The sequence below is a fragment of the Accipiter gentilis genome, chromosome 5, assembly GCF_929443795.1.
Source record: "Accipiter gentilis chromosome 5, bAccGen1.1, whole genome shotgun sequence".
In the NCBI taxonomy this organism is placed as follows: Eukaryota; Metazoa; Chordata; class Aves; order Accipitriformes; family Accipitridae; genus Astur; species Astur gentilis.
This window is the reverse complement of record NC_064884.1, coordinates 40228949-40256723: the sequence shown is the minus strand read 5'-3', so window position 1 is coordinate 40256723 and position 27775 is coordinate 40228949. Positions and strand designations below refer to the sequence as shown.

Sequence of the window (27775 nt, the reverse complement as noted above, 5' to 3'; positions counted from 1 at the left end):
AATAGCTTTATTTTGCAATTTGAATTATTATACACAATTCAGTAAAAGCCCACAGGAGGAACAGCATGGAGACTTACCACTTCTTGGCATTTCCTTAAAGTAGAGCCAGAGTGCAAGGTCTCCAATTAACCCCCAAGGTAAGATAACAACACTTTGCTGTTAACAAAAGTCATGTTAACACTTAAAATAATCTAATTAGTTATTTAAAAGGCCACATCTTCAAATGCAATTAGAAATCATTTAATAAAGTTTTTGTTTCTTTTGGTATGATAAATTGCCACATATCCTACAGCTAACAGGTAATGGAACATCATGTTTTCCCAAGACATCTAAAGAAAAAAGCAAACAACACTGCCTCTACATTATTCCGTACACCTTAAAAATGAATGCCAGAAGTCAGCTGTTCCCAGGTGTTCCAGTGGAATTTATTTCCTTCAGACATGCTGTTGCTCCTCTTAAAAAAAAAAGAAAAAGAAAAAAGCCCCAAACAAACTTTTCACACCTAGTATCTTGAGGCACAGGTTCCCCATCCTTACAAGAATTTTTGCACAGGATGTATCATGTTACAACACTGTTGCTATTTGAAGTCTATGGCACATTGATTTTTGGGAGATGAAAAATATTCTCCTCTGTGTTTAGCTGCTACAATATGGCACAAAGTTAAAAGTTAACACCATGACTAAATATTCTGATGCTTTTTTGCTGGCTATTTTGGGGTGCACATAAATAAAAGGCACACTTTTCCTCTCTCCTCTCAAACCATTTATGTACTGTACAAGCCTAGCTTCCCAGCACTGTTCCATGCCCGCTGGCCCAGTGCAAAAAAAAGATTTAACTCGGCATCCAATGCTAGTAGCAGCTCTATATGCTTAACCAATGGCTTTAGTTTAGCAAGCTACTTCCACTGTGGTGACCATTTATGAGCTGCCAACAGTGTTCCTGAAAAAAAATTAAAGCCTAACAAAAAAACGTTAAATTATTTATACTCACTTACATGTATATTTTCCAAATGTGTTCACAATGTTCAGAAAGTGCACATTTTGAAGTCTTGTTTCAGTATTACAAATGTCCATGACCTATATATATTATAGCAGCGCCATGTATAACTGTATCATTATAGAACTGTCAATGTTTCCATTATTGACCCTGTTTTGAAAGAATATAACTAATATGCAAGAATATAACTAATATACAAGAATTTGCTCTTAGCTAGAACTTAGTGTCCATAATGTCTTCAATATGGTATTTTTAAATATTTGGATTTAATTCTGTACAGCAGTCAGAATCTGAAAAACAGAAGGTTAGTGGTTTCACTTTTTGGCGCTCATTTTTACGTAACAAGGATTTTCCAGAATGAAAGCAAGCTTACAGCACATGAAGAACCCTCAGTAATAAAAGCTCCACAAACCATTACCACACTGTTAAAAACTTAACAAAACCCAATAAGATTTAGCTAATGATTTGTGGATCCTTACAAAATTACTTTTCGTGATTTAACAACAGTTTACATCAATGAAATTATAATGTATAAAAAAACAGCCTGGGTCTTAACATCAATGGTCTGACAAACATATTTAAACAAGAATATTCAGAGTTAAGACTAGTGCTAAATTTAGCTCCTAAATTTAGCTAAATTTAGATTTGAGAGTTTAGATACTCTCAATTTGATATGCCTTTTAAAAAAAAGAAAAAAGTCCAACTTTCAGAAGAGTCTGAAAAACAGCAGTTTCAAGTAAGTTTGGAGCAATTAGGTTTTGTGGCTAGAGTTACCATAAAGATGTACTACATGCTGACTTGACAAAATTGTGTTAAAAGAAGCGTGAGTTGAACCACCACCTCTGAAGGTTCTTCCTTTGGTTATCTTTAAAAAAAGTTCAGACTGTTACAATAACAGTGCAAGTTCATTATAAAGCCACATGCCTCTCTGTAGATGTTCACTTATCAATTGGTTTTTATTATGCCCACTGCCAGCAATGGACATTCTACTTGGAAAATCCACCTCCTGCTGTAAAAGGTTTGGCTGAACCAAATGAAGAAAATAATTCTGATAGACTCAAACGGGAACACACTATTTCATTTAGTTCTTGTTAAGAATATTTAAAAGCCTTCTCCCACCTACAGTCTTTTTGAAACACAAGGCACAAATAGGGAGTGGACATTCCAGCAAAAAGTGATTGTCTGTAATTAACAGTCCACAGCAGTCTTCTCATCCAGCACAAAGAAACATTTTTGCTGTCCAATTCTATGCCACGTCTTCTAGGTAATCTGCAACATCACTTAACTGAGAAATGGTAAGGTCTTGCGTGATGCCTTCAAGCTAGAAAATAAGTGAAATTACAAACTCAGAAATCATAGAAACAATAACTATTATTTCTTGTAGTCCTTCATACAGCACCCCATTCTTTTCGCCTCAAGCTCTTTCAGCGAGATTTCATATTCCTTTAGGATGTGCTCAGACAGATCTTGAGATATTGGGATAAGACATTCCTATGCTGGATACTAAACCAGTCTCAGATGTTTTACATGCCTAGAAACAGACAGTGAACTGTGATACCAAACAATTGTTGTGGGGTTTTTGGGTTTTTTTTTAATCAGTATAGTATCTAACTTGGCAGGAATACTAGGTGTAAAAATACACAACATAACAAATAACACAACCTTAACCTGTATCCTAGGAACCTATGATAATGGCACATTCCTTCACAGAAGGTTTGAAAAAAAGACAAGACAAGATCAGAAGTATGTCAAGAAGAACAATTTTAAAAGAATCATACTTTATCACTGGCATTTGACTCTTCTGTTTCCACAGAAATTTCATCTATTTCTTCACCAATACTGATATCACTTTTTTCTGAGCGATGACTAGTACTAAAGAGAAGGAAAACCATAAACATAGAAATAAGACTTTCTTTTTCAACATCCAGGTAGTACATTCAGTTTACACCTGACATTTAATTTGGATTTCACTTCCTAGCAAGTTAAATAAGAAGTTACTTAAAAACCCATAAAAACTAAAGGCCTTCTACCTAGATGAAGCCATGATAAATACTGATAAATACTTAGGCCTCAGTCCTGCAGTTTACACCACCAATACCTTCACATCATAAGGATGAGGCTGTTAAATATTTTATTACTGACTACTCATGATGCTTTATTTTTCAGTTGAATATTTCAGTATACACCATATTCACTAACAGCATTAATTAAAGTGTTAAAACATTGTTAAATGCAATGTTCAGGAAAAAACCCAAACACCTTCCACAAAAAAGCAACAAGTTATCATCTTAAAGTTAGCACCAGGTTTTTAAGGAACTCATTACCTCCTACACAAAAGGGATCTGTTGTGTTTTTTTTTTTTTTTTTAATTTGTAACAATACATATTAAAATAGCAAACTGAAGTTTAAAGGAGTTCAGAGATATTGACAGACTCCAGCAGTAGTGACTAGCTAAAATATTATTAAATAATTCAAATATGCTAGTAGATATGCTTATAATGCATGAAATACTATGCTACTGCAGTATCATTCTTCTCTTACCTGTTGAAGTCATCAGCATACTCATCGTCATCTCCATTTCCTAAATAATTTTTAAAAGGTATTAATCAAACAAGTCGTCTTTTCAGGAAATGCAAAAAAAGAATCTATTCCTGCACCAAAATACATGGTTTGATGGCCAGCAAAAGTGGGAGTAGATTAAATTACTTGTGCAGATTAGGAAGAGAAGATGAGTTTATGTTTGCCATTAATTAATCTCAATCTCATTTACACAAACTGTTTTGAAATTGAACATACATTTTCAGGATGTTGACTACATTGATGAAGATTTAAATACTAGGCAGCTCTATTTTGAAAGAAAGCCAATACTTCTTATATCACATCATCTTCATATAGCGCCTAAAGCTTACAAGGCAACCCTCAAAGGTGTGGAGGGCAAGTAAATATGCCACTGAAAAACAGTAAGATTTGTCTGGCTATCTTTTTCTACGAATATAAATCCCCTTTTTTCTGAGAAACCTAGACAACAAAATTTATCACTTGGTACTAGCAAATGTATACACAGAATGAATAAAATTTTTGCTGCATATGTAAAATATTAATCCACATACAAGACACTGATTTTCACTCTTCTGTATTCCTTTACATCAGATTTCACTCTTAACTCCAGTAAGTTTCACAATGGTGTTAAATATATATATTGACCTAAAATCTTCAGCTTTTACTTCCGTCACTGTGTTTCAGTTTCTCAGATTCCGCTAAGAAGCCAGACCAGAACTTACAGTTAAAAATATCGGATGTTCCTCACGTTTAGCAGTTACTTGCCTAATTCTAGTGATCCCAGTTTTGCATTCACCAACCGCAGGTCTTTCAAAACAGAGTTTCTATTCAAATCTGTAACAAAATAAAAGCATTTATATCAGAAATTTGACTTGTGACTCTTTAATAAGATCCCACTTAAACATACCCATCAACCATTTATAACAAGTGTTCTTTTATAATAACTTTATATAATTTTATAGTATGGTATGGTAATGTTATATCCAATTTTCAGGTCTGAACTCTGCTAACATTTAAAAACATGAGTAGCAAACAGGGACGATCTCCCAGTATTCAAGATCAGATTTTACAACATGAAAGCAAATATCCCTAAAGAACTTGTGCAAATAACGTAAGATAACAATTACAAAGGCGTAAGTTAATTTCACTCAAAAACTGAGCAGTAGAATTTTATACTCCTGAAAACTGCTTTAAAGGAGTGTAGATAAGTATTTCATGCTCCAAAACATAAGATGTCCTAATGGTAGCATAATATATCAAAATGAGTATGTGATCAATCAGTGAAAAAAGCATTACTATAAAGCACATTACAAGCAGAAGGGGGCCACATACTTAATCACATTTGCATCTGAATGTGTGGATCATTCATTACATTATGGGAAATATCTTCTACATGCATCAAAAAACCAAAAACATGTGAAAACTTACTATCAGACTCCTTTAGTGAAGGTGCACCAGCCAGTGAGCTTAATCCACTTTTTAGAGGTGGTGCATCAGAAAGGGATGCTAGACCTCCTGCTTTATTAGCTTCAGTTTTCCTAAAACAAACCAAATAAATAAGTACTCTACAGAGCTGTAAAACATGCATAGTGACTTTCTTTTCTATTATTTACTAAACTGTCATAAAACTAGAACAGCAATATTTACAGCAAAAAGAACAAGGGGAAAGGACTATTCATTCTGCAATCTTAAGAACAGTAGGCAGTTTACTGGCACAAGTGTCAAGCAAAACATTCAATAAGAAAGTCACTTTCTCACCTATGCAAAGATTTCTGCCTGCCTTCTTTCACAGACAGAGCTCCTGCACCTTCATCAACATCACTATTTTTATCAAGGGGCCTTTCATTATCCCCACATGTAAATGCAGCCAAAAGAAGAAAGATTCAGATACAAATAAATATGTAAATTAGTTTGGTTTACAACTGAAAGAGGTTATGTCTGACAAAACTATTAATCCCAAGAGCAGGCAGTTCACAGAATGAAAACCTCTCAGTTATATCAAAATATATGTCATCATCACATGTTAAAGTTCACTTGGCTACTACCTATTCCATTCATATATTTAAAGTATTGAGTTCAAATACTACTTGCAAGTAAAGGATGAAGAAACGCTATTAAAAAGAGATCAAGATTTTCACATTTAGTATTACCAGAACAGTTTGTAACTGTGATTGCATTCTTATTTGTAATGGACAACATTTGAATCATTCAATATACCTGCATCACTAAAATATCATGTATACCATCACATATTAAAACACTTCAAAGTTTTGAACAATGGGTGGGAGACCTAGGGGCAATGAGAGCTTGGATTATCTCTTAACTCTGTCCTTAGTAACTGCTTGCTCCCTTCCTCTCTAATGCACCCTTCTTACAGGAATGGGCAAAGCTCCAGTAAGGAATTTACCTTTTTGCAAACCAAGCGATGCTGGCACCTCTCCTACTTACTCATCCCTTGGGAATCAGGCACACCAGAACAACATACCACAAAGGGATTTCACCTGAAGAATATGTTCTTTTTTCTCCTCTAAAGGAGCTGCCAGGAGAGTAGAAGCAAGAGACTCAGCAGAGACAGCTCAGTTACAATTAGCTGCTAGCTAATTTACTATTAACTTATTGAGAAAAGCTTACTGTGGAACATTACTATAATATCTACATCACAATAGCATTATGAGGTACAAATTACTACTTGGTGGATGGTGACTCTACTATAGACACACATAATTTGGAAATAATTTTTTTCTGTAGGGAGTTTCTCTACTAGGAAAAAAAATTCCTTATTTTACTGAATAATTAAGAGCCTTTTTCTTAGATGGTCTTTTTAAAGAAATCCAGTTTACCCAATTTCAAAGTGAGTTTCCCTTCTTGTCATATGAAAATGGTCAAACAATAAGAAATTAGTAAATATTGTTTTCCAGAAGTTTTTCTAGCCTTGTCTAGCTTTCCTAACTTATCACTTAAACTGATTTTATGGCAACACAACCACCTGCTACAACAGTTAGACTTTGGTTAAATGCTAGTTAAATAAGCTCTTGAGTAAGAAGTAAATGCACTCAGATGCAGTTTTAATCTTGATATTTCCAATAAGAAAAAGAAAAAAGAAATACCATGGTAGAGTTATTTATAACACAGAATATTTTCCAGAGAAAAATCACTGCTCTGAGGAAAAATACTCTGCTCCAATTAAATACATCCAATGAAAGCTGTATTATAAATATTATTTCTCAAAGAATCAGTTAATTTACTAGAAAGATACCTAGTTTACCTGGCATGATTGCTTTGTGCTATACCAGAATGATCCCATTCCAAGAGTAAGCATCTACTGTAGTGATAATACAAAAGAGTTTATGCTGTTCTGCCCACTATCAATGTAGTTGAGGGGAAAAGGCCAACATGAAGGGAGCTACTAACAAACTGACTTGCAAATGCTTCTGCAACCTCTGCTGGTAACCTCTACTAAGCTGGAGCAATTCTCCGATTACTCAAGCACAGCAAAATAACACCATGAAACGATCCTGCGGCATTTCTCAATAGAGCTATCTAAACTAAGCTTCAAGATAACTCAACAGAACACAAAGGTAGGTTTTTCAGTTTTATAACAAAGCTGTTGTATAGTTGTCCTGGTTTCAGCCGGGATAAAGTTAATTGTCTTCTAGTAGCTGGTAGGGTGCTATGTTTTGAGTTCAGTATGAGAAGAATGTTGGATAACACTGATGTTTTCAGCTGTTGCTAAGTAGCGTTTAGTCTAAAGTCAAGGATTTTTCAGTTTCTCATGCCTAGCCAGCGAGAAAGCTGGAGGGGCACAAGAAGTTGGCACAGGACACAGCCAGGGCAGCTGACCCAAGCTGGCCAATGAGGTATTCCATACCATGGGATGTCACATCTAGTGTAGGAAGTGGGGGGAGTGGGGGCAGGGGATCACCGCTTAGGGACTAACTGGGTGTCGATCGGCAGGTGGTGAGCAATTGCACTATGCATCATCTGTACATTCCAATCTTTTTATTATTGCTGTTGTCATTTTATTAGTGTTATGATTAACATGTCGTCTTTTCTGTTCTATTAAACCGTTCTTATCTCAACCCACAAGTTTTACTTCTTTTCCCAGTTTTCTCCCCCATCCCACTGGGGCAGGGGGAGTCAGTGAGCAGCTGCGCGGTGCTTAGTTGCTGGCTGAGGTTAAACCACGACATAGTTCAGTCACTAGTTCTTGTTTCAAATGGTATTTTTCAGTCATCAGACTCCACAGATGTACAATAAAAATTGCCCTTCAGAAGCATCTGCAAAATTGGCATACACAGAAATAACAATACTTCACTGAAAATACAGAACTGCACAAAAAAGGTGCTGCACTGTGAAGAGGAAACCCTCAACTGTGAGAAAAGTTTCCTTATTCTCACATTTTATGGAGTCGGTTTACACATTCACTGGATTCTCTGTACTCCTTACAAAGCCATACAGATATCTAAAGCACTATCCCTGTCATTGTCCACTTCCTTTAGTACTGATCTCCTCTGCAGCTCTGCTGCAAGAAGAAATAGTGATGTCTGTGCCTCATATATGTTCATTCCACCAAAGAAAGGCTGGGGACATTATATAGTCTAACTGATGCACCTTAAAGTGATACAGGTTTTTCCACTCATGGTACATCCAAGAGATCCCAGATGACACTGTGTATTTCAAAGAATAGAATCACAGAAATGCACATTTCAGAAACAAAATGTTACAGACCAGATCTAAACACTTTCATTTACAAGTGCAAATAATCAAACATTAGCTAGCTCTCAAAGGTCTGCCTGCAAGCATACTGAAGACAAAAAAATCCCTATATTAAGTAGAACATACATGTTACTTACCAGCCATAAGTTCTTTCTGGTTTGGGTATAGGATCATCAAAAAAAGAATCTCCCTCTGCATCATCTTCATCCACACCTGGATCACTTTTTTCTTTGGTATTTAAGTCTTTGTTTTCTAGTTGAGGATCTAGTTTTGTTTCATTAGGCAGAAAATGAATGCTTCTTTTGCTTGCTTCCCCTGATGAGACACTTGTATCACTTTGAGTGGTTTCAGTAGCCTTGAAAGATAAAGAAAAAAGCCCTCACTGAAAGGAATAAGTATTTCTGACTCATAATATTTTAAGTGGTAATATAAATATACAACATACAATATACACCTACCATCAATTTTTAAAAAGTTACCTCAAATTTATTGGTACTTCTCAGGAATTTATTAGTATCATGAGGAATCACACAAGAGAAAAAAAATTGTTTTATCACTTTAGAAAGGAAATGTTCTTCATTGTTGCCACCATTAAAAAAAAATGTATTCCAGACTGCATTGCTTTATTATCTAAATCACCTCTAGTATTAAAGCAACTAATTTTAAAAGATGTTGGTCATCAAATAAAGAAATCTACAGATAGACTGATTCTTACCCCCTAGCTCTGAATACAGGGGGGTGGGATAGTTTTTTTACAGCCCAAAAGTTACATGATGCTTTATTAGTGTTATTTTGCAACTTATCTATAAACCAATGTTGTTAGTTACAGCTTGTGCTTCAAAAGAAATCAGTTTAAACCCATGCAAATTACTCTAACTTCCACATTAAATGGTAATCTCTGCAATATAGTATTAGGTTTTAAAGCAGCGAGCATGACTGCAGTTAATGACATTTTCTCCCTCCAAATACTAAAACCAAAAATGACACAAACAAGATACTTTAAAAGTACATAACTTTCAGTCTTTGTATCACGCTTATGGCTCAGTCCTACAGATACTCAACCATGTAAAGTCTATTCTATATGGTAACTTTAAGATCAAGTAATACGGCTCAAGTCGTATCTTTGCAAAACTTCTTGGCCCAAAGAACAATAGTCAAATTTACCTAGATAATCAAGCTGTTGTGAAAAAATGGAGTTTTATTTTTAAACAATAGCATCTTGCTACCTAGCAAGCAGTACTGCAATTTTTATCTTCCCCTAGAATTATTAAAATAGAGCCTGTGAAAAAAAATATATTAACTGCCTTCCTGCACACTAGTAATAGCAACAGTTCTGAAACAAAACCAACAGTATTGTTTAATCCAGATAACCAATATGTAGGTTGCACTGTCCCTCGTATTTCTTTATCAGTCATCAACTTTCATTCAGAAGGCTGAAGTAAAATTTTCAAACCATAGGCCATGAAACTTTAAAAAGGCCTACCAAGGTCATTTTATCTCAGTCACAGAACCACATTCAATTGCTGACAGCTCGGTTCTTCTAGGACAAAAAAAAAAGTACTTACACCTGTAAGTGGTAGTAACAACAATATCTTAATTTCCTATTGTTTTGGGTTTGTTTGTGATTTGATTGGTAACAAGTTAAAGTGATTTTTTTTCCAAGTTGAGTCTGATTTTTGCCCGTGACTGTAAATGGTGAGTGATCCCTCTCTGTCCTTATCTCAACCCACAAGCGTTTCATATTTTCTCCTCCCCATCCCACCAGGGCCAGAGTGGGATTGAGTGAGCACGCAGCTATACGGTGCTTTGTTGCCAGCTGGGCTTAAACCACAACATGTATCCTAGAGGAACAGAATTGTTGTTGAAAATTAAGAACTTATTGATACCCTGACTGGAGTAAAAGGGAAGTTACAGCTACTTTTCTGTTCTGGGCCCTGAGGGAGGGAGTTGCTACTATCTCATCTGAGAAACTACAAGCACAACAGTTGACCTTTGCTTGAATTCATGTATCATAAAGTTTTGCTAAAGTGAAATAACTACTTTCAAATTGTAGTCATAGGTTAACCACGGCTAAGGGTTCAAAGAGCAACATGCCTACCTTGGTTTTCAGACTAATGGTGTTAATAAGATAAGTCAGTGTGGTTTCACGCTTGCACCTAAACAAATTTAATTCTTTGCTGCTGCCAAGAGCTGTGGTCTCGGTGTCTCCTATCACACTCCCTTCTACATTACATGTATTGGTTGCCAAGTCACAGTCAAAGCCAGGTCAGTTCACAGGTTTGGTGAAAAACCACCAGAGAATCTCAAGTTTCAATCAGGAAGTCTAGACTGTTCAGGTAACTTCCATCTTGCTCCACCTGGGACTGTCTAATATTTCCTCCTTCTGTGTTATTTTTACTCCAAGTATTTTGCACAGACAGAATATTCTCCCATCCTGCCTTTGCCAAAGAGAGAGAGAACCAGGAAAAAATATACCCAAGAACTATAGTCCTATTAAGATATCCACTGCTTATTCTTAGAGGAGTATGTAGTCCAACCAACAGTTGTTGCTGTTTCTATGAGGAAACACCTATACAGAAACCATTTTTCTCCAGTTGGAGATAAATGTTTTCACGGAGGATTCATCAATATATTATGAAAAGCATTTCCAGAACATGTTCATCTGTGTCCCACTGCAACAGATTTATGATTTGCTTCCCATAGAAGATGGGTTTAAAGAATATAAAAAGCATGATGATAAATTCCAACTTGTTGGAACTTTTGGGGGATTAAGTGTATACACATTAAAAAAATGCCACTATCAGCTGGACCAGTCCCAATCACTATCATTACACTGAAGTCAGTCAATAGGAGAAGCTTTTGCATCTGTGGACTAGTACATCTAAACAGTTGATAGCAGCCTGAAAAATACCAACAACCTCAACACGGAGAAGAATACAACACACTGTAATACAGTATCACTTCTGGGAAACAGTACTAATCTTTAGAAATCATTCCGACGTGTTTTGTATTTCTTTTCTATTTATTTTCAGTTTGGACAGCACTATTTGAGCTGGGTACAGGAGTTACTGTTTTGTACAGGCCCAAACAATTGTGATAAAAGTACCAAGACTGTCATTTATTCCTGTTATAAACTTAAACAACAGGAATGACTGTCACTATTCCATGATACCTCCTCTAAAGCAGAGTTTCCAGGCATAACTTAAAACTCATTCTTATCAATCTAGTTTCCTAATGAAACAAGTCTTAAGATATTATACTCCCCTGTGCTTGTGTCTCTGTCTTCCCCTAACTAATGTACTGGACTGACTGGCTAAGTTCAACCACTGCAAAAAGGGTATAAGTTTCAATTCCACCCCCACCCCAAAAAAAGCACAAACCAAAAAACACCCCCAAAACCCAACAAAACAAATAAACAAACCCACCAACAAAACCCTGCATAACTGCATTGCCAGAAGCACTGTCAAGAACAGACATAAAGGAGTAAGATTCATACCAGACAGAAGATACACCAAGCTTGAGATATGTGCATGCACACCCAGAAAAACACCCATATGAAGACCATATGGTTCAATTTACAAGCTACTGGAACTACTTTTTTCCTCCTCTAGAAAAGTATACTTTGCCTCAGGAAAAGCCATGCAACAAACACTTAGCTCTTCTCTTTCTGACCTACTTATTTGAAATAAAGTAATTTAAATCTGAAGACGAAAGGTGGCATATGCAAGGTAGAATGGAATACTTACAAATTCTAACTCATCTTCAGTAGTTCTTTTTAGCTAATCTAGAACCAGCCTAAGACAGAAGTTAGGGCTCAGGTAGGAAGCAACAGTAACAGTGATATTTAATCAGCATTCAGATCTTTTTAGTGGATTTGTTTTGTTTTAAAAGCTGGTGCCAAGCAAGAACTATATTCTCCTAAAGCAGGTCTGAAATTATTAGAATTTCCATTCAAAGGTCACTTACAGAAATATTAGCTTTTAAAATACTAGCAACAAGCACAGCAATTAATAAAGTAACTTAACCTTGAAATGAAGCTTGCTTTTCAAATTGTATAGTTTTCTGGTTTTGCATGGCAAAAAACTAAAGAACTGGAATAAAATGAAGCAGATCCAAACTGAGCTGTCATTTTATTTTCTTTTATCCTTATCACTCCCTCTCTCAAGTGAATAAGCTAACATCAAAATCCATGCAACGTTATTTCCTCAGTTTTCATTAGTGAGTTGGAAAGCTTCTAAACTATTTCCAGTAATCTTGGAAAAAAGCTACTAAAATTTATGTGATCAGATTACATCAATTATTTGAACAAACTTTCATATTTTAATCAGGGATGATTTGCTTTGGATTATTAGTTTGTTTTTCTTCCCCATTGGGTGTAGTGGGTAGCTGGTTTCTTGTGGAAAAGAGGTTCAAGTGATCATGCCCCTTTTCATGCCCTACACTTTCCCATAATTCTCAACCTGTTGATTAGCTCCAGTCAAATGTAAAGGAGTATTAGAGGCCTGGAAGATGTTAATACAGATTTTGTGCTAACAGGAAGCAAGAGAGAAAAGCAAGCCACAGGCCACAACACAAAGACAGTTGTATCCTAACACCTTATCAACCCCAAGCAGCAATCAGCCAGCTGCCTCAAATGGACAAGTTAGCTCCAACCTGTGTCTCGGAGTCCTGTGTATGCGCTGTCACCTACCCAGTCAGAAAGGTACAGGACTTTGAAGATCATTTAAGTGAATGCCATCATGTCCACAGTTTCATAGGAGTTCTCTCTTAACTATCTCATGTATGTTGTGTAGCTTTTTCATTATATATATATACAATCTTACCTTATTTGGTATAGCAGGTGTACTTGATCTTCCATCAGATGATTTTGATGTGGGGCACAGGCTACCACTTAGAACTGGAGCCACCTGAGAAGTTTCACATAAACATTTACTAAAAATATACTGAATTTTGTCATAAAACCATCCAACAAGAAAAAAGGCTGCCATCCTCACTCACATAGTATGCAAATTGTGATGTGATGCTGTTAGAAAATCTATGACAACTACTCCCGAATTTAAGCTTTCTTTCTGAATGCATCTTGGGTGCAGAGAATTTTCTTTCAAGCCACAATCACGACAAAGAGTAACGCTATTGGTTGTATTTGGTTCATTTAATTAACAACTTAATTACATATTATGTTAAAATATTACTGTCATTACCTTCAGGTAGTTCAATACTTTCATATATTTAGTATTAAATACATATGTTTTCAGAACAGCTTTAAAGCTTTTAACAAAACCAATTCCAGGCTTTTCAGGTCATATTAAAATTAGAAGTATGCCAAAGAAAATAGGTACAGCTAAAAGTCTTATCAAACCACACTAGAAATTAGAAAATAAGCAACACAGTGTTTTGTGTCATTTATCTGGGTTACCATCTCGTAGCAGAGTATTACTAAAGAGTACGAGGGTGACATTAAAAGTAATCAAATAGTCATAATCTTCATCTTTCAGCATTGTGTTCTGGTAAGTTATGTTGAAGGCATAATATAATATAATAAAAACTTGAAACAGTATAATACTATAACAATAGTCAAGTGTTCTTAATTTCAACTTATTTTTCATCATTGAAATGACAATGAATAAAGAATTATGAAGAAAAGTTACATATTAAGACTACTTACTTCTCCACTGCCTGAAATCTTTTTCTGCTGACATTTTCTAACAACCTCCAACAACAGGGGACCACCCACGGTACCTTCTGTTTCTATAATTCCCAAATCTCGAGCTAAATTTTCTCGACCATCAAGGCCATTTAGCTAGGGGTGGGGAACAATGGGGAGACATTTAAAAAAAAATAAAAAAAATCACAACACAGAAATAACTGTCAGAAAACACAATATATATTTTGTAATACAACTCCTAAATCTTTTTGGTCTTATTTAACTCAGCAATATTTTGACTAAACAGTGATTATTTAAGACTTCCTGTTGCATGTGGACTAAAGTAATGATCGCCTATTGCATCATTTACTTCTGATCTGCACCCGAACTTATCACAGACCATCCAAAGTTGCTTTAAATATGCAAGTATTCATCATTAGCATGCTTCAGGATTTATATAGTCAAGTCACTTTAGCCCATCACATTTAAAACTGTATCCTAGGACACCTAGCCAGTGGTTCCAGAAAAATCATAGATGATGGAGCGTCCCCATTCCCGTGCATATAGATGTACACCAGCATATGTCAATGTTTACTTTCAGTATCTGTTTCATTATAAAAAACATGGGTTTAGACAGAAACAGGGATGAAAGTAATTCAATATCAGCCAAAAAAAAAAAAAAAAGGAAAAAATTAAAGAAAAATACACTTTTTAAAAATTAACTTCACATTATAGCAGAAGCTGACAGCTGCAGCAAACCCAGGTTGCTTGGCATAACCTCAGAATCGCAATACTGCAAAGGGCACCTGTTCATCTTGAACTCTTAAAATTATTTAGTGACACTTCCCATCAAAACACTGGTCAAGCAAATACTGAAGCAAGCCACTACTAGTCAAGCACACTGAAACATGGAGGATAAAGACAATACAACAGACTGCTCAGAGACAGGGGCTGGTAGAGGAAGACAAAGTAAAATCTTTCAGCACTATACACAGCAGCATCGGCCAACTTGCTTAACTTTGCCACATTTCATATATGCACTGCAATAGGTGAAAAAGATGCTTTTACTGGAAAAAGGAAGGGGGTGTTTCAAAGAGAATGAGATGCCTTTACAATGCAAATGAAGCACAGCTCCCAAGAGTGAGTGACAACATGACAGCAAGCATGACTCTATTTGGTAGCTTGAACATGAATCTTTGTACAGACGTGTCCTAATGCAATAAATGCACGTAAGGATATTTGGCAAAGGATAACGGTGCATAGGATTTTCTTCAATTAAGTGCCTAAAATGAAACATGAACTTCTGAGAAACAGAATTCAATTAATTGACTTAATGAAGTTGGATTTTTTTAATGAATTAACTACTTAAACTGACATTAAGAATAAAAATGAATGTGACAGAGGTAAAGAGAAATTCTTCAGTTAAATGGAATTGTTTCAAACCCAAATCTATTGTTAAAACCTTTGTATCATATAAAGATACAAGGGGACAAACATGAAAAACTTCTAACTCAATATCAAAAGCCTAAAAAGAACCAGTTAGGCTACATGACCATTGTAAGTCCCTTCCAACTGATTCTATTCAATCACTTTTTGTCATGTGCATCTGCACAAAGTCCTTTGTTTCACTGAAATTTCTCTCAGAGTAGATTATTGACATTATTTTAATTTTCATGTAACAGTACTAACTTAATATAATGACATACTAAAATTATTGGCAAAAAACGTTGCAGAAATATTGTTGTATATACTGTTACATGATTTCACAAAAATTACTAATTTGTTAATTTTAAATTAACATATTATCAAGCACTGATTTTTGATAAAGGGTATACTCACTCATATTATCACACTTTCCTGGAATATGTGTCTTTAGGACAGTAAGCACCTTTTACAGACTAAACATAAAAAATTATTCTAAACAAACACAACCAAATGGCTTATATCTACTATAACTTCTGTATTCATTGCCATGCACTCCAAACAATCAGCATAGCGTACATATAAAACAAATATCTCTTACTGTGCTTGATTCAGGCTGAAAAACAGCCAATGTAAAATCAAGATTAAAAAAACGTAGAAATTCTGCAACAAGACCTGCTACCAAGCGACCTAAAAAGGAAATGAGAAGAGTAAAAATATACCAGACAGAAACAACTCTTACTTCAAAGATTTAACATTAACATGGCTTCAGTAAGAACATCTACATTGATTCAACACTCCTACAAAATCATTTAGACACTCAGCAAACTACCACTACATAGCTAATTTGTATACCAATTTCCTAATTTCTAACTCAGTCATCATATCAAAATTATTTAAGGCAGCAATACTGCAGCAGCATAAATAGAGACTGCATAAAAAAATAATCTTACACCTGAATTTTGTAAACTATTCACCTGTATTAAAGACATCATTTTGGCATTTCTCCCATGTGTGCATTCATGACTATCTCTACAGTGAGTTTTCAATGGTTACTCTTTCTGTTGGTCTAGAATGAGAATAATCATAGCTCATAATGAAATACTAATTTAAATGCATTAGTCACTTCAGTTAAAAATACAGCTTCAGCAATATTAACTGCAAAAATTATAGATTGAGTTCTATTCTTTATGAATAGTAATTATGACATTTGACAGGAACAAAAGCATCCTTTGTGTCATGAAGACTCTACTGTTAATAAAAGATTCAAAGATTTAATCCTTTGTTTCCTATGTTTATTATTTTGAGAAGTATATTAAACAAAGAACTTACCATCTTTTGTGCCTAAAAAACTTTTCAAGCTTTCATTTACCAGAGGTGCTTTGTTCTGTCAAAAAGCAAAAACCAAACAGTAATTAACATCATCCTCGTACTAGCAAGAAATTGAAAACCACAGCAAGTTGGTGTTTTGGTCTACACTGTTCCCCAATGATGCCTGGCACACGTAATTCACTCCTTCAAAAATCTACCTTGGTATTAATTCTACTACGTACAAGTAAAAGCTGCAGAGCCATACATTTACTTTGGCAAATTAAAATTGTCTCAGCGTTTCTATTATAAAAGCTACAGAGCTAGAGTAATTTCACCAAAATTCGTATTAGCACACTGATTTTTATTTACTTAATGACTAAAAAGGTAAGTTAAGCGATTAAATTCCCAAACTGCTCCTCTAATATAGTGCCAATTTTGTTTAAAGAAATTCACTCCCACTTTTAAAAAAAATGAGAATTTACAAATAATCTAGACAAAGTGTGGACCATGCTAATTAGCGGTTCACAAATTAATACTAACCTATTAATTAAAAGACCTTCAAAGATATTAAGAAAATGGGTTTTCTCCCTTGTTAGATTTGCCCTCTTCAACTTTTGATTTTTAAACAGAGAAATCAATTTGCTGTGTTTGGGTTTGTCAAATCAAATTCTAAATGCCATTCCCAACATATCAAAAGATCCTGGGTAAGAACCTAACTTGATACGTTTAAGCCTTTTGAAAAAAGGGTGAGCAGAGATCAACTGTAGCAAATCTCTCTTTGGCCCTATTACTCTCCAGTCTACAAGGTTGTTCTCTGGGTACTCTGTAATACGCTGAAGCTCCCCATAAGAGATGGCACTGTTCCACTATATCATTCTTCCACTACACCTTCTTCAGTAATCTCACGTTAGATTTCTGGAATATGGAATCTCATATCATAGAATAACTACTTCCCCTCCTCATTAATGTCACAATAATGTCCATTTTTCCAGAAAGAGCACAACCATCTAACCAGTATAGGAACAGGACAGTCTTCCATTCCTCTCTTTTAAACAGAGAGCCTTGACATACAGCAGCCTCTCTCTAGTTCTAGAAGATGGAAAGACACAGGAAATGAGGCAATGCCAGCATTACAAGGGGTCATAAAACTAGCATCTGCTTCCCACAACAGTATTGTTACTTAATCATGCTAGTATCACATACCCTTAATACTATTATATTGTCAAGGTATCAGTACATAGTCCATCTCTTAATTCAGAATTCTTCCTTAATATAAACAAATTATCCTGAAGTAAGCCTACAACATCCTTATGAGAAATACCAAAAGCATTAGCATACTTGGCAAGTTACTGCATTAAATTGCTTTCACAATACACTAGTCAAAAAACCCCACTATAATATTTTAGATTTCAAAACATGTTATTCTGATTTGATAAAATCTTCATCAGTCAGCTTGGGTGGGGTTTTTTTTTTTTAGGTTTTGGGGTTTTTTTTGAAGTAGTATTAGAGGGAAAAGATATTTAGTTATTCTGGTCAATTGGACAGAAGCCATATAAAAACAGCAGAGAGTTACGTAAAGCTATAGTTTCAAAAGGCTACGTAACAACTCCTATTTCTAAACATCAGGAAACACCCCAATAGTCCTGTTTTGTGTTCTCTAAGCATCATGCTCTTATACAGTAATACATAATTTTCTCTTATTACATTTCACAAATAGAAAGTATTAAAGCTATTATATTTAATTCTACCTGAAGAACTATCAGGATGCTGATTTTCTTTTTTTGTAAGGTTCTCTTACCTCTACTTTCTCTTGTTCTTCCAATGCCAAAAAAACAGCTGCTCGCAACTCTGCCTGCCAAATAAAAAACAACAAACCAAACATCATTTCTACAAGCACTGTTTTCCCCATGCAAATAGAATGCAAAGAGCCAGCAAGTAGCTTCACAGCTATTTGTTTCTCCTCAAGCAACTTGGCATCGATTGTAATCTACATTGATGCAATTAAGACACTTAAGATTATAGGCAATGTGACTTGAGGCTGAGAAAGAGTTTTCAGCCAGAGAACAACAAGGTGGAAGGGGGGCAGATTTGATACAAGACTTCCTAAATTATTTCTTCATACACAAAAAGATTCCAAATTACCTATATTATCTCCTATTAGTTTCTTCTGAGAGTTAAAAATCTAGCTCTTTCAGGCAGCTTTGAAACACCTACCCTTCATTTACAATTCGTTCAGGAAGCATGAACGAATAGCTTGTGGTAATACATCTTAAAAAGTTAATGTTAAGATATACAAATTCCTGTGATTTCTTGTCAGATCACATTCAAAGAATCAGAATTTCTCAAGGAAAAGAGAGCATGATTCCAGTCATTCAAATACTCCTGTAGTGAGGTTTTACTTAACTGATTTTGAATATCTTATTATCAAGGATCAGACTTCTGCTAAGGACTATTTTGAATATTTAAACTTAAGCCTTGCCTACTTTTTTTAATTTTTTTTAAACACTATAATTTCTTTACTTCTTTCATTAACGTGTCAAATGGACAACATACATTACATTTGATGAAGTAGTTTGCCACTTTAATTAACTCTTAATCTGACATTTTTAGGTAGCCAGTAGATAACACTGCAGTAAACCTATAAAAGACAGTGCTACTCTGTATGCCAGTTTTCTCAAGAGCAAAGAAGAAAGCAAGCTTTTAAAGAAAGGTTGATTTCCATAACTAAGAATAATATGAAGACTGTCTGGATTTTCTCATGCATATTATGAAAGGTAACTAAACATGAGTTACCCTGTAACTGTTCCTTCCCACCAAAAAAAAAATATCCTTTCACAGTAAACATAAAATAAATACTTCCTTTTCAAACATAACCCTCTTAGACACCTTTTTAAAGAACAAAAAGCAATACAAAAAAGTTAAAAAGATTTCCCATCAAAAGTAGTGTAAAATGTTTACCACAATTGTATGCAATGGTCCTAGTGACATTGCAGTTACATTTTTTCAGGTGCTGGAGTACAGCATTCAATCAGCAAATCCTCTTATAAGCCATTAATTTAAATATTATTCTTACAAAGAAAATTTACATTTAACTTTCCCACCAAAGGCTAACAACTTATTTAGTCTTATGTCACTATTAAAAACTCCAAATGGTTGCAAGGCTGACTTCTGTTTCCACAGAAAGAAAGTATACTTACATAAAAGGACAAGAATAACAAAGCATTCGTGAAACAGACTGGCTATTACAACTGTTCAAAATAAAAGACACCAGCCATTGCGTGTGGGTACAGGTAAACCCCCTTAAGGGTCTGGATCACGAGACTACAGAACAAAGTTGTCTGAAAGTAGTTGCCATTACATCAGCTGATCCAGAGTCTGACCTGTTTGAGATTTCGGAACAATATCACAACTGTCATTCCTTTTCACATAACTCTGACCGTTTGCCTGTTCCACTCCTCTAGGTCCAACCCAGTGGGTTTTAAATACTGACTGAAGTGCTTTTCTTCTTATTATTTATTTAATGACACAGTGTCAACCTCTTCCAGATGTTGCCATTCCCCATTAATAGCAAGTTCACCTTTATTTCCATTACTGACCAATTAATATCCTTAAGGTCAGAACCTCATCACCAGAAGATAATGCCACTGGTACTTACTACAACTCCCTTTGTCTTACCTGCATCACCTAGAATACCACCCTATAGCCTTTCCACAGATAAGCAGCCTTTCAACTGGTCCTTCAATCCTGCAAGCATCACAGTAAGTTTGAAGTTAAGCACTCCTGTACTATCTCCACAAAGAAGGTTTACGTCATTCCAACACACTCACCTTCATCCTTTGAGGTGGGTACTGCTCATATCATAGCAACCTATTCTCAAAATATCATCTCAAATAAATTTAGACATGGAACCATACACTTGAATCTGTGTGAGGTTAAAGCAGTAATTCTCAAGTTCATGAGGAAGAAAGTAAAAAGCAACAATAACACAGCTGAGGCCAAAGGAAAAATCACCCCAATACAAGGAGATGAATCATACTATACAGTAGGATGAACAACATCGTATAGGCTTTTCAGGACCTGAGACAAGTCACAAAGAATTTGAACACCAGAGACTGAGACCACCATTATCAGGTATGGTCACAGCAATTTGCTTCCACCAGCAGATACGGAGGCTTATATAACTGCAAGATTAATCCATTTACACAGTGTTGCTCTCTCTCCTGCCTCCCCCCCTTTTTTTAAATAAGTGTGAAGGGTTTGCATTTGGCTTTGCCCTAGTACCCTTTGACACCAGCCCAATCTGTGTTCCATACATTGTTACACTCTGCTCCACAGTGTATATCCATCACTCTTACATCTACCAAACCAACAGGCTTCCTTCTCATCCTGTGGAAGGTGCCCATTCCCTTCTATCCTTAAGTAGTTTTATCAGGCAAGAGCTCATACTAATGAGACAGCAATTTGATTTCAGTGAACTTAGCTAAATGAGTAAGGCTAACATTGTATATGACAACCCCTGTCTGTACTTGGTGGGGAAATGTATGGGTTGTAATGAAATCTTGTTGTAATGAAACAAAAGTATATTTCCCCTTTTCCTCCCAGTCATTTACAGTTCATCAGACAACACTGCCTCTTGCCAGTTGCTGTTGTACTGTTAATCAGAATCTTGTAGTCCATGAAAGCATCTTTTCTGCACTAAGCTGTAGTATCCCTCTTCAGAACCTAGAAAAGTTTATCCTGTTCTAAATGCAGAGCCTTTTGGGTGCATCTGAAGTACTGTATAGGAAAACAGCTCCCTCAATCTGCAGTTCCCTGGGAAAGGGGAAAACAGTTCTTAGCATCTCAAGAGCTCCCCAAACACAATTTTTAGGTGGCATCTCAAAAATGCCAATCTGATTTGGGAATATGCTCTTAATAGTACAAGCACCTACCTGAACAAGGTTATTAGTCTAATTTAGCAAACTTGTAAAAGCCATCCACAGCAGCTTACATAGCCCAATGCTTGATGAAAAGTAAAAAGATAAGATGGAAACTGTCCAGGACTGAAGGATGACCTTTAGCCTGTAACAGCCTCATGCTTGAAGACTCCAACACATAGGTATGTAGCATGCCCCTGGAGTTTTCTTTTATTGTGTCATTTGCCTTTTATTGGGCTGGCACGCGTTTGTTCAGCACTTAAACAAGAGAGCTATCGGAAAGGACTTGCATACTTCAAACTCATTTCTATGCCTTAGAGCATGTAGGCACATCAGCAGCTAAAATGACTTCTTATAATAGAAACTAAACACAGACTGTGGATATGGCTTATTCTCTGCACTCTGTTCTTCTTTGCACAGCTACACAATTCACTTGCAAACATCCTGATATCCCAACACCTTCCAAAGAGAACTCAGCAAAATTTTTTTTTTTTCCTATCAACCTTTATTCAATACTTTCTACTCCTGAGGCAATATTTTAGATGAACAAGCACTGACTTCATGACACTGATCTCGATATGCTATAGAATACTAGATCAAAAAGTGGTCACTTCAATTTCATAAAATGCTTTTTATGTGTAGTACAGTTGAGTATGACATTGTCTGCTAGTTGACAAAGCCTTGCTGTCTCTCATACATCTCTCAACATCATTTCTACAAACCCTTAAAGTCCTGCAGCTTTTGCAGAGGACGTTCTGGGATTCCCCCCCGCCCCATTAAAGACTCATTAACAGAAAGCATAATATAAATTTAAACTTGCCAAATGCACGTGCTACCACCCTTCTCGACCTACTTAAGCAGTTGAGCATAAACAGTTTTTGAAGCCACATACAGACAACTTCCCTAATACAGTGCGTCCCCTAAGAAACAAGGGGTAGGCAAGTTCAGCAAGCGTCAATAAGGGAGACATTCACTTCAAAGACCTGCAATGGGCCAGCTGAAGGTGCAAAACTCTCCTGCAAGCTTGCATTCACAAATCATTACTAACACGCATCAATGGATGGTGTGGTTAAATGTATGTTTAGGGCAGTGAAATGATTAAAGTAATGCATAAGATTTTGCAGGGTAAAAGAATGCATTGCTGCTGAGATAAACTGTTTACAGATCTTCCAGGTAAAACACAGGCATGTATAACTGCCATGTGCTCCAGTGCTATGAAACAACACCATGCATGCACAAGCATAAACAGTCTCTTGCATATGTAAAATTTAGTGGCACACGGGCACCTTCCTGCACAGCTTTCAGCATCTCCACTTCCTAACTCCAAAACAACGGTCATGTACCTCAGTAGATACAGAGCAAGAAAGACAGAACATTAAGCAGTCTAACCACTGGTGATCACCCCAGGCTAAAACTCTGCATGCATCAGGCTAAAAGCCTGTACCAGTCTATACGCATCACAAATCCAAAGCTGATGTCAAACCGTAAACAGCAACTTTACTACCAATGTCACTCCATACCCTCCCCACCACTCTCCATCTGTGAAGTGAGGTTCTCATCCTTGAGCAGACCAGGAAAGTAGTTTGCCTGACCATTTTTTGTCCACTTCAGTGGAAAACTCTTCAACTTAGCACCCTTAATTGGCTAAGGAAGTTACACTTGCTGGCAGTGTAATTGAAAAGATGAAGAAAGCTGGAAAAAAATAGGAAGAATCCATACCACAAAGGCAGAAGTAAACACCTAAAAGCCATAAACTCTGAATACCTGCAGCTACATGTCATGTGCTTGCTCTGCATGTCACAACCAGTTCTCATTCTCATATTCCTAAAGCTAGGATACATCCACAATGTTAAGAGGACCATACTGACATTTAAATGTTTAATTTCAGTTAGTTAATCTGAAAATATAACCATTTATAATGATTTACTTAAGAAAAAATAGATGTTACTTTAAAAAAAAATGATTCCCCTTGAATCCAAGAAATGAGTTCACTTTCTGATATGAACTACCTTAAAAAAAAACCAAAACCCACAATGTCCAGAAAACAATAGATTACACTGTAGTGTGCAGCATACTCATCATGACAGTTAATAATTCAATGACATTTAAAAGCATTGTTCATTATAATATATGGAATGAAGATGAAAAAGCAAATACAACAATTTTAACTGACCTATGCATATGCAGTTAACAGCCCATTTTAAAAAGAGCGTTTTTATTCTAACACCACATTATTTGCTAGTACCTCATCTGTCTTCATTTTGAATCAAATTAGGAAGAAATTAGCAAGAACAGTATCAGCTGGCCAAAAGCATTACAAGTCAAAGGATATTAGTGATGCTAACCTCCCTCATAATTGTAGCAATAGCAAGTTCCAGAGAAGATGCAAAATTCAGGTGGCATAAACTTAATTTTATGGAATGAAAAAGATTAAAAGATACAAACCAAAACAAAATAAGATGTCAAAGAAGCACAATAAGAAACATAATGGCTCTTCTTGCTCTGATGAGGACAGCTTTCCTAAGAGAGAAAAGATCACATTCTCTTCGAGACAGAACATCTCTATTTGTACAGCACGCACCACAGTATTAGTGATAATTTTCACTAAAGTACAAATATCTACAGTTATATTCTGTATGTTTGCAGAGTTCATTAGGAAGCGGTCTTATCCATCAGATCAATTCAAATGATTAACAAAAATTGTATATAGACACACACTGCATCTTAGAGAAGACAGGGAATTCTCAACTGCAAGTGGACAATGTATTTACTCATCTTCCAGTTTTCATAATATGATTTCATTAAATACTCCAGTGCTCAAAGTCTAAGGTAAATAGAAAAACTGTGAACAGATTTTTAAAATGTCATACAAATAACATTTTTTCAGCTAAATAATCAACACCAATTCACCCACGAAATTAATCTGAAAATAAGAATAAACTAATAAACTGCAACCCATTATTAAAAAAATCATATTGTATTAGAGAACAAAGGCATCACCATAAATTTTTTCTAAAAATTACTCAGTCATTATTTTACAAAATGTGTTAGCTGACAGCCTGATACATTCTATCCACTGAAATAATTCCACTTGAACTCTAATCATTCCAGAGCTGTCTTTACCTGTAGTGCTTCATACCAATTCAGCTATACATTGACCGTAATTTTTTCTTTAATGTATCTACTTCAATAAAACTCAAATACATTATTATAGTTTTCTAGCCTCATCCATCTTGAAAAAATGGTCAGCACTCACTCTGAAGTATAAAATAAACAACTGTTTTTATAACATGTAAATGTCATTCAGTTCTACCACATAATAATAAAAAAATACTGACACACAATAGATAAAGAAACACTATTGATCACAGGTATGTTTAATTAATTTTAATGAAAGGATGATGGCAATTTGTTTTCTATGCATGGTATAATCTAATTTCAATTAAAAGCTGAGGATTTAAGGAGACTTATTCAACCTTAATACTTCTGGAAGACAATGGGCTTTTTGTCAGGTACTAGCAGAACAAATTGGATAAGTCATTAATACTATCAATCAGACAGACACTTATCAAACTCACACACCAATTAAAGTTTACAGCTAAGAAAAAACACCATGAATTCCTCAAATGAGCAGCCTTAACCATAAGCATACCAATTATTAAACAGTAACTCCTAGTATTAAAAAGAGACATAACCCGGTAAGTAGGATGCAGTTTGTATTATTTTAAGTCATTTGCTAGTTTGCCTTAAGGATACCTTATGCCATATTGGATACTACACACTTTCAGCATTATAGAATAGTGAAGACTGCAATAAATATATTTACACAAAACTCAGCAAACCGGCAACTGTAGCACAAAAATTTGCATTCTACACAAAGGTAGGAGTTAAGAAACTACAGCTCGCATGCTCAATATGACCCAATTGGCTTGATTTTTTAATTTTTTTATCACCATATTGGTTAACACTATGTGAGAGGTTAGCAGGTGGCCCAAAAGGCCTATTTGACATTTAACTAGAAAAAGGGCTCCCTATTCAAAACACAGTTACATGAGCTAGATTCTTCATCTACTTATGGAATTTAAATAAGGATTAGCCATTTGAAATGAAAGAACAACACATTTTTTATAATACTATTTTGTTGAAAAGTATGACAACTACCCCAAAACCCAGTGGGCTTCCAAGTACACACAAAGATGCTCTTACTTCCTTTAACCACTTCAGTTGTTGAACTGTTCCTGAAATATCAGCAATGATCATCCACCTCTTGAATGCTTAAAACAGAACACTGTGGATAAACACCACCATCCTTGATCTGAAATCCAAACTTCATTTCTCCTTTAGCTTGGAAGGGAATCCAGCAGTTCTTATGCTTCCAAATCTATATGGCTCTTTGCTACACACAACAGTTATTGCTGGAAGTTTCTAACTTGAACAAGAACCCACGGAACCAATTTTCACACCCTCTCTGACACACACACAGGCTACATCACAGGCTTGGAAGTAGTGTACACTCCACTACAATATTACCTTCCATGTATTCTTAACACAGCGTTATTTGTTCCCTGTAGGCAGGCAGCATCCCCAGAGAGTTTCCAGGTTTAGCAAGCCTCCAGGACACAGCTCAAGCAACCCACTTTCAAGAAGAACATTGTTTAAACAGCGACCCTCAAGAACCCCTGCTTGAAATTTTCAACTGAAGCTCTTCGTATCGAAGCGGAGAGAAACTCTATCCACCTTGTCCCACACCACCCGGCGGCAGAATTGTTTCCAGCGGGTTTGGAACCAGCAAGAGCTCTCGCGGCCACACGGTTTCTACGAGGGCGAAACCGCCCAGCCAAGGCGCCGGGCTCCCTGCGGCGGCCGAGCGCTCCCCTCCCTCTCCCCGGCCTGGACGGTCTTGCAGCTCCTACGGCCGCCGGGCAGACCTCATGCGGCGGTCGGGCCTCGGGCCCTCGGCTCCGCCTCAAGCACGTACCTGCTCCACCACGCACGGCAGGCGCTGGACTCGGCTCCTCGCCGAGCCCCGGGCCGAGCGGCGGGGCAGCACCACGGGCAAAGCAGGCGCCACCGCCAGGCCGCGACGCCGAGAGAGGGCCCCAGCCGGGAACACCGGCTGGAAGCAGCAAGCGAGAGGGGACGAAGCCCGCGAAGCCTCAGCCCCCGCCGCGCTCCGAAGGGCCGTTAGCCGCCGCCGGCGCCAGCCAGCGCTCCCCCCTCCCCGCCAGGCGGCATGTGCGCGGGCGAGAGGCTCTCCTTCCCCCCACCTTAATCTTATTGAGCACCCCGCTGCTCTCCAGCGTCTGCACCAGCAGGTCCCGCAGCTCCGTGTCCTCCTCCGTCGCTGCGGCCGCCATCTTGTTTCTCCCTGACAACCGCCCAAACTGCGCTAGCGGTAGGACGAGCGCGGCAGATTCGCCTCCGCTGCCGCTGGAGGCACCGGCCCGGCGGCGGACCCGAGGAAACGAGGCGCGGCGGAGTCGGCGCCCACCCTCAGTACCGCTCCGAAAGGGGACGCGGAGATACCGCGGCCACCCGGCGCCCCTGCCGCCTGCAGCGCCTGGAAACTGCGGCGGCGAATAAGCAGCGCGGCCGCCGGCGCCGGGCGGGAAGTTTAAAGCGGGGGGCGGCGCTAACGGCTGAAGCGCGCGGCCGTTCTCCTTCGGCGGCGCCGCCGCGACCCGCTCCCCCCCCAAAAAAAACCTGCCCCTCAGCTCCGCCCGCCCTCTCCCGCAACCGGTCTGCGTTCGTGCTCTCTCACCCTAAAGCGGGGGCGCACTGAAATGGGTTTAAGGAGCGAACAACCCTCCCCGGAGCCGGGGTCGCTCCAGCACCAAGGCAGACGCAGTCCCTGGCCTCGGGGGGTCGAGGTCGCCCGCCACTGCTCTGCCCTGCACAGGGGCACCCGGCGTCGAGGAGTGGTAAAAGGGGCTCTAGAGTCCTTGTTTCGTAATCAGCGTGTTCCTTTCGTTAAAAGCGTTGGGCGGTGTCGTAGCTGGGCGAGGCTTCCAGGTTATTGTGCCTTTAAAAAAAAAAATACTAAGCTTTGCGAGTTGTAATGCTTAATTCGCAGCACTACGTGTTGCCTTCAGACTTTTTTTTTTTCCATGCTGAGCTTGCCTTGATTTTTCTTGAAGAGCACTCAAATACATGATAAAGAATTTCAGAAGCTACCAATATTCAACGCGAGGGTGGAGCAGGACGTTGCCTG

General features: G+C 37.3%; 1 protein-coding gene across 4 annotated transcripts; it reads right to left on the bottom strand.

Moving 5' to 3' along the window:
* On the bottom strand, window positions 1-27126 carry CEP43 (centrosomal protein 43). 4 transcript variants are annotated; one of them, XM_049800965.1, is made up of 14 exons: window positions 26832-27126; window positions 24010-24084; window positions 18447-18500; window positions 16670-16724; window positions 15939-16027; window positions 13937-14071; window positions 13095-13178; window positions 8409-8626; window positions 5314-5394; window positions 4984-5093; window positions 4321-4389; window positions 3538-3577; window positions 2775-2868; window positions 1-2317 (listed from the first exon to the last, which is right to left on the bottom strand). In XM_049800965.1, exons 1-14 carry the CDS (start codon window positions 26919-26921, stop codon window positions 2243-2245), a joined length of 1269 nt encoding a protein of 422 aa, XP_049656922.1. In that variant the 5' UTR covers window positions 26922-27126; the 3' UTR covers window positions 1-2242. The 4 variants fall into 4 exon arrangements, with proteins under 4 accessions (XP_049656922.1, XP_049656924.1, XP_049656923.1 ...); XM_049800967.1 differs by lacking the exon at window positions 5314-5394; XM_049800966.1 differs by lacking the exon at window positions 24010-24084.
* Between the last annotated feature and the right edge of the window lie 649 nt (window positions 27127-27775).